This window comes from Hippoglossus stenolepis, chromosome 20, assembly GCF_022539355.2.
Source record: "Hippoglossus stenolepis isolate QCI-W04-F060 chromosome 20, HSTE1.2, whole genome shotgun sequence".
In the NCBI taxonomy this organism is placed as follows: domain Eukaryota; kingdom Metazoa; phylum Chordata; class Actinopteri; order Pleuronectiformes; family Pleuronectidae; genus Hippoglossus; species Hippoglossus stenolepis.
The window spans coordinates 17,230,508-17,243,483 of NC_061502.1; the positions used below are offsets into that span (position 1 = coordinate 17,230,508).

Below are 12,976 nucleotides of genomic sequence, written 5' to 3' on the forward strand. Positions count from 1 at the left end.
AACTTTTAACAATTTGAAACCAAGGAAATCAAAATTCATTGATTTATCCAAAAAATGTTTCAAGAATAAAAAAAATAGAACGTCGTGAATAGAAATAGCGAGGGCGATGCAGACCCAGCGTTTCTTATCTCCATCCTCACTCGGTGCCAGAGCTCGCACGGTCTCGCAGGGCAGGACAGAGGAGAGGGGGTGAAGATGAACAGCGGCGGGGCGAGAGCAGAGTGGAGTCGAGTGGAGCAGGAAAAGAGCAGAGCGGGAACAGAAAGGCGGGAGAGAGGCCGGCGAGAGCGCACAGCACATCCCAGATATAAAGAGATGAGAGCGCGACTCCGCATCAGAGAGCCATAGATAGCTCAGCGCAGCAAGCAAAGAGCCGCATTTGTTAATAAAGGGTTCAGCCAGCAAGATGTCAAGAGACAGGATACCACATTATACAGAAGTTACACAATGCCAGCCGAGCCACTTAGCACACAGCATGAGTAATGCGCTGTTTATTCACTGTGGAAGCCAACGGCCACTGACGCACTTTAAACCACCAACTGATCTTAAATCAGTTGTGTACGCTCAAGTTCGGAGGCGGCTTTTATCAAAGTTACTTTAACTGAATTCCTACACACGACAGGAAACGTTCCAGAAGTACAATCGATTTGAGTTCCTTAGTTTCTGAATTGGATTTTCTGATTTTATGTCACTATGAATTGAATACTTGCAGTTTCCGACTGTAAATGTGGACAAAACAAGGCACATGATAACTTTGTCCTGGGATCTGAACCAGTTTTGTAATATTAAGAATAACCAAGACTAGAGTTTTGCGACCCGATACATAAAATCAGCAGATGTTGAAGAATTGGCAATGATTCCCTAAGATGTGATTATTGAACACTTCTGACAAAGAAATGTAATTTAGGTTTGATATGTCACCATTACACAACCAAATGAACTTGAATTGATTATAAATGCATCTTTTCATCAGCGCTTAATCTGTGAAATCAAACTTTTCATATTGATGCACATCAGAGCTATAATTTTTCCCTCGATATTAAAACAAATTGTGTGTCGTGTCTAATTGGTTTGGACGTAAATGCTGACACCGATACGTCTGTGTCAGCCTCATATTGGCAGATATTATCAGCCACTCCATATATTGGTCGGGTTAGACAGAGATCATTTATTTCCTGTCAATCGACGAATTGAAAATCTGTCAGTCGGAGAATTGGCTCGACCAGCATCAGCCGAGCCGAGGAATTCAGTCGCATGCACGACACACAGCTGAAGTACAAGTGTTTATGTAGCCGAGCGTCTTATGCACAGATGAATTCAGATCCACATGAGAAGCCACATGGCCCCGTTCTCTGTAGATGTTAAAACAGCATCAGCCAAGAGCAGGCCGGGGATTTAAGTCTCAGATGTGTTTGGACGAGCAGGAACGAAGAGTCTCTCGTTCATTTTTCTTCACCCCCCCCCCACTTGTCTCTCTCCTGCTCGCACACCACTCCTCCTGCCCTCTCTCGCTCTCTTTCTCGTTCCGTCTTGTGGAGGTTCGACAGACGTTTCCCTCATCCTCGCTGGCAGCCGTTGCCATGGTTGTGTCAGCGCCTCCGAACTACCTGGGATGGTATTTCCACGGTCATGGATCAGGATGACACCGGGCTCTGAGGTGTAGGAGGGAGGCAGTTCACAGGTGTCAGCGGTTCTGTGTGCTGGAGACCAAATGGAGGAGACAAGAGGAGGAGGAGGATGAAGAGGAGGATTAGAGTCTGGGAAGATATTAACCAGAGAGGAGCAGGAGACGGAAACAGAGTGAAAACGAGAGGAGTGAGAGGCCGGGTGTTTGACTGCAGCCACTTTTCAGGGGTAATTTCTCCTCAAGGCAGATTTCTCATTACCTTTAGACAGAGAGCCGTCAATTTTAGATAGTGAGCAACAACGAAGAGAGAGGAGCCCAGGGGAAGTCACACACTGGATCCTGGAGCTGTTCCATTAACACTGGAGTGCACATTTTAACAAGTCGATGACATTATTATACAGGTTTTCCCACCTCTTCGTGACCGTTCACAAATTACCACCTAAATGAGAAAGTGTCCAGGAAGAGCTGGAGTTTTGAAGCTGATACCGACGGAGACATTTGAGAATAATCTGAAATTCTACACAAAATCTCACCTTGGACTGTTAAAATATCCTTAAAAGTTTACAATCAGATATGTATATATGTCAAAAACAATCTAGGTCGCATATGCATAAAAATACAGACTCATGCCAGTTAGATGATATCTGCCAGAGTTTAATGTGCATTTTTAGAGTCATGTTTATCAGAACATTGGCCAGTTAATTGATTTTAAATTGGCCGATATTAGTCTTTCACAGACAGATCGGTATCAGCCGATATTGGCCAATATGAAAAAAAATTGATGTGCATTAATGTTTTCTACATTTCTTAACTTTGCCAGGGAGGTTATGTTTTTAATGGAGTTTCTTTGTCTGTTAGTTAGCAGCATTATACACAAATTGGATTGTTCATGATGGAAAATATCCTGCATGTTTAGTGGACTGATATTTAGATCATATTTAGAGTGTTAGATCTTCTGAGCTCCACTCTATTTGTGTTTTCTTTTTGTTTGTAGTTATTTATGATAGAGTTTGTGGTTAAACTGTAAAATATCAAGCCTCAATTAAAATAAATTAGTCGTAAGGGTTTGATAACATCTTAGGAATCAATCAAGTGTCACATTTTAAGATCCTGGAAAGTCATTTGATTGCTGATCAGCGTATATAAATGAAGGAATATTGCCTTTTATCAATGTACATCATGATTTGAGCAGCACATGACGGCAGCTGCTCTGGGTTTCGGCCTCAGCGTGTTTATCTGAGCCGCTGATCTGTCGTCTGTGGATCACTTCTGTCCTTTCAGAGCCGGCCTCGTGTTTCCCTGGGCTTCATGAATGAAAGGTGCCGTTAGCAACCGATATGAGATCTGCTTTAGATACGAGCAGCTGTGAATTAACTTTGAGATTCGTTTTTTTTTCGATTTCCCGTCTCGCCAAATCCTGGTTTTATGTGTCGTGATCGTTTCCTCTGAGGGTGAGATTGAGACAATCTCCCCGATAAGACACCCGGCATCCAGGCGTCCGTCCCCTCAGCCGTCACTTAAAGCTGACATGCCCATTCCCTCCTCCCGTCCGTCCATTGTAACCTCCATAATGCCCCTATTCATAAATCATATTTCCTGTGCCTGTTTGACAGCAGGGACTCGACCTGCAGACAAATAGCCCTCCTGCAGCTTCTCCCTTTTGACCCCCCTCACTTCCCGTACAGCCAAGCAATCAAGGACAACTGCAGATGGTGTGGAGTGTCCTGTGTGAAAGGCCGAGTTTCTCCAATATAATGCTCAGGGCGGAGGAACAACGAGTGACTGCAGCTCGTCTGTCAGGTCTCCCACTGACCGTCCATCTGTGTGTGGCAGTCTGACCTGACGTGGGTCTCACTCCACCTATTAAACACGTCCGCACCCCCGCTCCACCGGATTCACCTTCTTCATCTCAGATGGATTCTTTTTATTCCTCCTTGTTCTGGGCTTTTTCCTGGTAAAGGTGGAGCAGAAAGAAGCTAAATAACTGTAAATAAACTGTAAATAAAAAGAAAATACAAATACAACAAAATATATCGAAAAATATCTATTTACATTCATAAAAATTTTATTAATATAGTGAACAAATCATAACATACAGGATTATGAACAAATTAAAGTGAAACCCAACAGTTCCCATATGTTTCCATATTTTTTTTTAAGACATTACTGACATCTGATAATATTTAGGAACTTTTAACCTGACTTTTTCTTTTCCACTTCTCAAAATATTCAAGCTGTTGTTAAGCGGTGGAGAGAAACCCTCGTCCACACAGGGACGTGAGTGCTGCTTCACACCTCACTCTGCGTTCCTTGTTGTGGCGTTCGTTATGAACGTTGTGTTTTGATCGTTGTGTTTTGATCGTTTCCGTCGCAGAACCCGACTTCTCATCTGAGCAGTTTTCTCATCTGCTCAGCAAACAAACCTGCCGACAGCTCCGAGGGAGCGTTGGCAGCTTCAGTCGTCGCCTGTCGGCTGCTGTTTGTGCTCATTAACAAAACCACCTCGGTGTCTGTGCGGTTTCGAGAGCCCTCAGCCGGCTGATGTTGTGGCAGCAGAGTCACATGTCGGGCGCTGCTTCAACTCTCTGATCCACAGTTTACACAAAGCTATCGACCAGAGAAACACAGGGTTTAATGCCGCGCTGCACACGTTTAGGCCTCATGAGCCGGATCAATGCCGCTCGGGACAAGAGAAATGAATTGTGAAGAGGATCAGATCTGTTTTGATTTGCTTGTGGTTCCTAACAGTCCTGCAGGGAGCTGACCGCTGCAGCGAGAAGTCAAACTCTTGTCTCTCTGTGTCTCTCTCAGGGGATTCCTTCACTCAATTCCGCTTTTTGGAGGAAAAAGACTGGGAGATGGACTCATTAACAGCCGGTCAGGTAAATCTATACTCTGCTCCATCCGCAGCGCTGTGCATGGTTTCTTTGTCTCCCATTGATTTAACACACTTTATGAGATATGGATTCCTCAAGCAAATGCTACGTCTGGATTGAAATCACGTGAAAGCAGAGAGCTAATGCAACGTTAACCGGGCCTGTGCCTGTTGGCTTGTTGTTTGATCCAAACTGAAATATCTCAAAATCTGTCCAATGGATCGACGTGAAACTTTGTACAGACGTCTGTTAAAGTCAGAGGATGATTTCTAATGACTTTATTCATCCTCTGAATTCCCCTCTTAGCACTTCATGAGGTCATCTGCACAAAAAAGACATTTAAATAGCATTATTGCAAATGACGACAAGCTGGCATGGCTGAATTTGGCACAACTGAAGTATGCTTGTGTGCATTTTGCTTTTTTAAGAAAACACAATAACTACATTATTTACAGAACATGATACAGAACACAAAGATGCTGTGATGGTAAATGTTCTTGTGAATTTCAGGCTCTACCAGGACTCGTGTGTATCTGTGGATTTAAAGCAGTGAAACAAACACAGTCAGATTATATAACGGGTTCTGACCTCTGGCTATTTCTTGTTTTGTTCCTTATGTACAAGTACACACACACACACACACACACACACACACACACACACACACACACAGAGAGAGAGTGTATCTGCTGCCTTAAACATCTACACAACAACCCGTTACCTCAGGGTTTCACAAACACCTTTGCACATTTTCATTAAACCTCACGTTAGAATAAAGCTCAATTAGATTTAAATAAGTGAAATTATCTCATGCACTTGTTTTGATTCCATGTTCCTGATGAAAGTCCAGTGTTGAGTTTTACTGTTGTGTGTGTGTGTGTGGTCGTCTCTGCAGATGTCCTCAGAGTTTGTGGATCTCCCTGCTCTCGCTCACAGTCTTCAGCAGCTTCCTCTTCATCAGAGACTCAACCTGGAGGCTGAGCTGGTTCAGGTACGACGTTTGACTGAGTCTCCTGCTGAGCTGAAGCTCCTTCACCCTGTTTCACCCTCCTCATCCTCTAGAATCTGAACAGTTCAGCTCTCTTGTGGGGCTGCAATTTATCACCACTGATTAATCGCTAATAACCAATGAATGGTAATGAATGAAATGTGAGAGAAAGCTGTTGCACGATTTCTCAGAGCCTGAAGTGACGTCTACGGCTCGTTTTTGTTACTCCGACAGTTTTAAAGCTAAAAATAGTCATGAAAGACAAAATAAAACGGCAGCTCCTCACATCTGAAAAGCAAAATCTTTTTCCCCTTGAAAAATGCAATAATAAAGCCTCTTAAAAGTCAATAAATCCGTTTATTCCAAACCAGAAACACCCACAGACATTAAGTTTGAGACAAAAATAAATCCTGAGTGGAGGAGGAGACCTTTTGTCCTTTTACATAAATTTCGGGCTGAACTTTGAAAATGAGAAAACTTAGGTCAGTGTTCAGTGCGGCTGGTGACAGGTTTTGTTATTTATATTCCTCCTCTGGTGCTGTCCAGGTTTAAAGAAAAGCTGCGCGTCACTTTCCTTCTGTTCTTAAACACAACTTTAATAATAGAATATTATATTATTTTATCCTTATCTGATGGATTAAATGTTTGGATGGTGCAGTTGCTACAAATATATATTATAACGATTCAATTGCTTTCATAACGTAGATAATACTTGATAAAATAGATTAGAAACTTTTGATTCTGAGTAAATTCTACTTTGATGTTCAGTGTTTCTTTTGTTCCTGATGTTTCAGGCGTTGACTCCAGTCGAGCTTCCCACCATGAACATCGCACCTAAACAGGAAACGTCCAAAACGACCACGGTCACTCCTGCGGCCGCAGCTTTAAAAGCTCCCAGCACCAACCAGAAAGTTCCCGAGTCCACAGACCCAGAGGATGATGGTGACGAAGAGCTGGACGAGCTGCTCGGTTTAAAACCAGCGCTGGGGGCCGAGTCTGTCGGCGCCACAGAGGAGGAGAGTGCAGGAGCAGAGGAAGGTGAGTGTGTTCTCCTTGTGTCTGTGAATTTATAGATGTGGCAGAAATAGAGCTGGAGGCAAATCGGCCCACAGGGGCGGACTGGGACAATATTTCTGGCCGGGAATTTGACTCCTTTCCAGGGAACCGTTTTCACACAAAGCACCAGACCTCTAGTTTTATAGGATGACTCTATTTAATGATGTAACGGTGACCAGACTAGTAAACAAGTAGTAACGACGCAGTAACTCACCGACTTTGCCTTTAATTTTCTCAAGAGTTCTACAGTTAATTCTTCTGAAACACAGACAGTGGAGGTCACCATGAACAAGAGTGAGGTGAAATATCTGCGTCACCTCGAATCCTCAAGGATTTTCTGAAAATAATATTTTATATATGCAACTTTTGAGTGCCACCATGAAAAAGTAGCCAATTTTGCCTACTTTTCTAGAGTTAAATATGTATGCGTGGATTTGAAAGGTTGTTATACTATTGCTGGTCACGTTTTCAGTTTTATAATATTAAAAAAAAATTGTAAATTTAATATAAAGATAAATTCATAAATAAATTTATAATAAAGATGATGGTGAAACTGTAAAATATCAAACCTCAATTACATTCCTTTTATAATGTGTTAGGAAGTTGAGCCATACTAATCTGAATGGAAGCTACGAGCTGAACTTCATTTATCTTTTGGATTTTGAAGATGAACGTTGATATAAAAAAAATCATATCAATCATCTGATCTCACTTTAATAAGAACATTTCAGAAAACTTTAAACTTTAGCTTAAAATGAATCAGAATCAGTCTTTGAATTTAAAAACTTTGAGTCAAACATCTGCTCTTGTTTTGATTCACAGCGTGTGAGGTGACGAAGGAGGCGACAGAGGAGAAGATGGAGGAGGTGAAAGTGGTCACACCACCGAAGTCGTCCTCCGCCAAGCAGGATATAACGGAGGAGGACCTGGAGGACTGGCTCGACAGCATGATCTCCTGACCCACACGGATCCGGGAAAGGAAACTGGACTTTGTAAAATCAACACTGAGCAGAAGTTCTCGTGCTAAAAGACGTTTCTCATAATTCACCCGTCTGGTTCCTGCAGCTGAATGAGACACTATATGTTCGGAGACGGTACAGAACGTCTCGAGCGTGTCACCGTGTTCCCGCCGCACTTCATGCTTCATGGAAAGAATTCTCTGTTCCCTGTGAGATTGTGAAAGTTTCACACCACAGGAGAGCCGCTGCCGGAGGGACGGATACAGAACAGGTCACGGACAACACGTCTGGTTTATTGCGTCAATTCATTTATTAGGATTCATTTCCTCCCCCTCGTTAAAAGAAATGCAGCTTACCAAAGCGTCTACATACATACAAATGGCCATACAATAGCAGTCAACCATCTTGTCGTCAATAAATCCCTGAACAAGGTTTTGTTTTCTCCGTTTTCCTCTTGTTGTGGGGTTCTTCTACTGTGGAAAGAAGTGCAGGCAGGCAGGACGCCACAGCTCAGGAACAAAACCAAACTAAGCAACATGTACACAAAGGGTCATCTAGATTTTATACAACAAATGTTTCTGGGTTTTTTTCTTTTTTAATTAAAAGCCACAAAACTAACACGAGCGAAATCTGCTTTGTAACTAATCCAAAGAGCTAAGAGCGCCGCTTGTGTCAGGAGGGAAGAAAAATTCAGATTTTTTTTATGCATAGTTTGTCTTAAGGCACGTCGGCTCGTGATAAATCACCTAAAGTGAAGTCGTCTCTGCTCCTGGAGGAACCGGGTTCCTCTCGTCCTCAGACAGACGGGAACCAGCTGTGAAAGGCAGATCGCTCGTTTCATCTGGATCAATAGCAGCAGCAGCAGCACACATCCACTCGGGTGGTTTGAGAAGTGACACTAACGTCCTGGCGTCAATCTAGAAAAATCTGCATATTCAGACATTCAGTCGTCATGCTGTGACCCTCCACGTGTTTCCAACACACAACACAGCTTGTGCCGCAGGTCGGGGGTTGAACAGGTGAGAAGGCAATGTGAGTCAGAATCAAGAGATGACTTTGCATAAAAGAGGTATCGTGGCAGGTGACAGAAAAAAGGACTCGGATGCACAAATGTCCACTCGTTCGTTAGAATTCATACTTATTTTTTTAGGTTTTTAAAGAGTGTTCAGGTTCTGTTAACAGGGTGAAGTCGATTTCATTGTCTCTTTCAGGTGGAAGGAAAGTAGAGGCGGGGGGGCGTCGCCCACCTCGCTAACCCAACTGGTCCTCGTATTGTTTGCGGAAGCAGTCTCCAGTCGGGAAGAAGTCCCAGCATCTCTCCTGGTACATCTTCCACACATAAGACTCCTGCAGCAGGGAGAGGACGGAGCATCGTCACATAAACGCATTTTACAGAATAAACATGGGAGAGAAGAAGTTACATTTAACGTAAGAAGATATTTCCTTAATTCCAGTTCTATATATTTTGTTGGACTTAGACACTTGATCCGAGATGTTGTAGTTAGGATGAAGTGAGCCTGTGATGAGCTGCAGCTTTCAGGGTTAAGATAAATATTAAATGATGATTATGTTTTATAGTCGGGAGTAAAAACATCTCAAGTAAACTTCTTTTTCTTTCTGCGATTGGTGACATAAGAACAGAAGATGCACATCAAATAAAAATACAACTTGAATCTCAGGTGCAGGACAATAACAAGTTAATATCAAAAAGAGTCCGTGTAAACCCACGCAGCACTCCTTCCTCCGGCTGAACTCAACTTATGCAACATATGAAGTGGGTAGAAACGCTGCACAAGTAAAAAGCTGCCGGAGTCGCTGAGCAGCTTTTTGTCTTTCTGTTCTTGAGCCTGATCAAACGAGAGGATTCTAACAGAACGAGCTGTGGTCACGTACCTGACCCGTGTGTTCAGTCTCGTCCTTGTTGATCAGGTACATCAGGAAGAACCTGCGGACGGGACCGTGAAGACACGAGTGTGAATCAGGGAAAACTTTCAGAGTGAAGAGTTGTGTAGTTGTGTGTGTGTGTGTCGCTGCGCTCACAGGTAGTTGGCCAGGTTGTGCTCTTGTAAGGTGTGAGTCTCAAACCCGTGAGGCGTCCGGTCAAAGTAGTCGTTCCCGATGCCACAGATGAAGCATTTGGTCTGAAAGGAGAAATGGAGGTTAAACGACAATCTCAATACGTCCATCAAGGAGGAGAAACGTTTTCATTGCTGTTGATTTGTTTGTCAGGAGAATTAAACTAGAAAACACGACTAAACCCATTTCTATCGAGTTCTGATCTTGAAGTGGTTCGTGCTTATTTGCATGTTGAGCGTGGAAGTGTTTTAATATCGGGTGTGAGCAGACGAACTTGAAGCTGATGGGATCTCACAGGACAGACGTTGATACCAGTGTCTGAACTGGACCTTTTGTGATAACGTGGGGCAGTGACCCATTAAAGAACCCATTAAAATTTGGATCTGGATAAACAAGGAGTTATCTGATCCGCCGCAGATTCATTATTCATTCTGCGGCAGGACGATGAGCTCAAACCTGCAGCCGCGGTCGTAAAGAGCTGTTTTCAGAGCAGCAGATGGTGCGACCCCCACAGAGCCCTGATCTCTACATCACACACTCTGAGACGACTGAGACTTAAATCCACAGAAGATCTGTGTGCGACTGTCCCACAGAGAGCTGGCTCTGTCTGAGGCGACAAACAAACGTTCTGTCATTTGGTTTTTTGTGTGTGTGTTTACTGCACTTCTAATGAAGATAACTAAAATAAAAACTATTCTTTGAATTAGTTATATATTATATTATTTACTCTACTTCTAGAGCCTCAAACATTTGAACAGGACAGTATTTAACTTATCAGATCGTTTCCTAGACGTTCTAACGGTCGTCTGGTGGTTAAACACACGTCTGTGCATCAGCAGGACTTTAGTGAATTCCATCTCACCTCCATGTCCTCCTTCACCTGCTCCTGCTGATCTCTCAGCTCCCCGAAGGCATCGATGATCAAACCTGAAGGAGGGAGGGAACCGTCAGATCAGTGTTTATCTCACACTGTGATACAACTCCTGTTTAAACTCACGACCCTGTGTTCCAGATAGGTTATGGTTGTGTACCTTGAATGATGGCGAGCAGGATGACGATGACGAAGAAGAAGAAGGTGATGTCGAACAGGATGCGGTAGAGCTCGTAGGCGTCTCCGGCTGGGTCCTCCAGCTCGTCTCCAATCCCACCGCCCGCTCTCACCCCCACGTACATGTGGAACAAGTAGCACTGCGGAGAGAGACGAGGGAAAATTAATCAGATTACAGCCACACTACTATTTTCTTTTAAAACTAAAGTCATCTTCGTCCACACGAGTTTTGCAGCTTTTATTTCCTTATTTCAATCAGCAGAAAAGTAGAAAAGTCAGACTTCTGTCGGACAAAATGAAAGTTAACAAGGAAGTTTGTTGACTTCATCACTGCATCCAAACGTCTCCTTTTCTGTCCGTCCACACTGCTGCCGCGGAGTTTACAAACTAAAATGGCGCCGGCAGCGTTTACAAACTTCTTTGTGCTTGAAAATCCTGGAGTAACGTGGACGCCACAACAACAGTGATGTGTTTCAAAACAAAGACGTAGCCTCACAGCGTCATTTCACAACGTTTTCAAGCTGAAGTGATCAGTGGAGCCGCTGTGTCTCATTCCGTGGAAACCAAGGATGGAAAAATGTTATAAAGTGTAAAGTCTTTAAAAAGAAAAATGACTGAAAAGCAACTGAACTTGAAGCCGAGAGTTGTTCCTCCAGATATTTAATAATCTTCCTCCACAGCGTCTCCTATTAAGAGGCAGTTAATAGATCGAGAACATAACATTGACTGTAACCACGGCCCCATTGTCTCCACTGAAACACGCCGCACTTCACTGATGAAAAACACTGTGCGCTCCGTTCAGTCGTCTCCTGAAAAGGTCGAACATTCAAAGTGACGGCCTCAGGAATCTTTTTCAGCTGCGATCATGTGTCCTTGCTGACAGCTGCAACCTCCACGGGTTTTTCTATTCCACAGAAAGGAAAGTATTTTCAATTTTCTCCATTTTTTAAGTAAATGAATAGTAAGTAAAGTTTATCACCTCCACAATGGAAGTTATGTTTTTCACCTCTGTCCCTTTTTTGCTTGGTGAACAACTGCATGGATTTCCACAAAACTTAGTGGAAGGATGAGACGTGGGCCGAGAGAGAGCTCATTCAATTTTGGGGCAGGAAATTACATATTCAGGGCGCTGGCATCTTTAGAAATGTGGTGAAGCTTGATTGAATTTAACTACTTCCTTCAAGCTTTAACATTAGGTTTTTTTCCCCAAGACAAATGTTCTGGTAACGTTAACGAGGTTGATTCACTTCTCGGCTACTTCACCTTCAATGATGAGGAGGTGCAGGACTCTGATCTCCCTCCATACTTGACCTCGGCCTCACATTTCATTCCTTGTCTTGAATTGAAACCCTGGTATGTTCTATACTGAATGCTCCTCTAGTTAATGGAGCACGTTTCACAGACCATCAGATGCGTCGGAGGTGGTCGGGCGTACCGTCATCATGTCGTCACACTTCATGTCGGGCTCGTCCTCGTCCTCGCTCTTGTTGTAGAACTTCCTGAAGAAGTTGAAGGCCACCACGGTGTAGAGATAGACGACCACAGCCAGCAGACCCACAGTCAGCACCAGCTGGGAGAGACACAGAGGGGAGACATTAAAATCGGACACAGATCACAGGTTTCTCGCTGCAGCTTAAAAAAAAAAAAAACTACACCGCTATGAAACCTCATTTAAATCCACTGGATCCTGATTTATATTTAGATCCACGTTAAATTACACACTCGTACACATCAGTCCCCTAAATGTGCCTGATCTGTTTCATCAGGATCCACAAATGATTCTTTGAGGAGTCAATGAAAATGCTCCTGGATCCATTTTATGGATTTACGGGTTCTTCCCCATCTACTCCATCCTTCCTCCAAGTGTCATGGTCATTTGTTTGGTAGTTTTTAGTGTAATCCTGCAAACTAATAAATATACAAACAGATAAAAACATAACCTTCTCAGAGAAAATAAAAGACTTGAGAATTACTCAGTTACTCAACTGATCCAATCAATTAGTGACAAACGCCTGACGTCACTTTCCTGAACTGATAAATACCAGTTTTGTGATGAACGATGAATGTGAGACAAACAAACTTCATCATTTTTCACTTCACACCCGTTTCTCCTGCTCATCTCCTCTATTTAATATCAGCTGAGTCCTTGCTCCCCCCCACCTCCTCCTCCTCTCCTCATACTGAGAAACATGTCATTTGACCTTTTACTTATTCCCAGTGAGACAGAACCTCTTCCATCGATGTAGTTAATTTTTTTCCTGAACTGGATAAATACGTGTGCTTCTTCAGAGGGAAAGTGTTTCACGAAACATTATCAAGGCTTCTTCGGCTGAACAGAGGATTTCA

The 12,976-nt window shown here is 43.2% G+C and overlaps 2 protein-coding genes across 8 annotated transcripts in view; one reads left to right on the forward strand and one right to left on the reverse strand.

Annotated features, from left to right (window-relative positions):
- Nucleotides 1–7,938, forward strand: part of aven (apoptosis, caspase activation inhibitor) — a 27,043-nt gene extending 19,105 nt beyond the window's left edge. For all 3 annotated transcript variants that reach the window (XM_047338158.1, XM_047338157.1, XM_047338159.1), the window contains 4 exons: nt 4,439–4,509; nt 5,399–5,494; nt 6,286–6,529; nt 7,370–7,938. In XM_047338158.1, coding sequence (XP_047194114.1) covers nt 4,439–4,509; nt 5,399–5,494; nt 6,286–6,529; nt 7,370–7,506 — 548 coding nt within the window. In that variant the 3' untranslated portion in view covers nt 7,507–7,938. The remainder of the gene's footprint in view (nt 1–4,438; nt 4,510–5,398; nt 5,495–6,285; nt 6,530–7,369) is intronic.
- Nucleotides 7,793–12,976, reverse strand: part of ryr3 (ryanodine receptor 3) — a 90,796-nt gene continuing 85,612 nt past the window's right edge. For all 5 annotated transcript variants that reach the window (XM_047338156.1, XM_035144420.2, XM_035144418.2 and 2 more), the window contains 6 exons: nt 12,066–12,200; nt 10,614–10,770; nt 10,445–10,509; nt 9,547–9,647; nt 9,400–9,451; nt 7,793–8,853 (listed from right to left, as the gene is read on the reverse strand). In XM_047338156.1, coding sequence (XP_047194112.1) covers nt 8,758–8,853; nt 9,400–9,451; nt 9,547–9,647; nt 10,445–10,509; nt 10,614–10,770; nt 12,066–12,200 — 606 coding nt within the window. In that variant the 3' untranslated portion in view covers nt 7,793–8,757. The remainder of the gene's footprint in view (nt 8,854–9,399; nt 9,452–9,546; nt 9,648–10,444; nt 10,510–10,613; nt 10,771–12,065; nt 12,201–12,976) is intronic.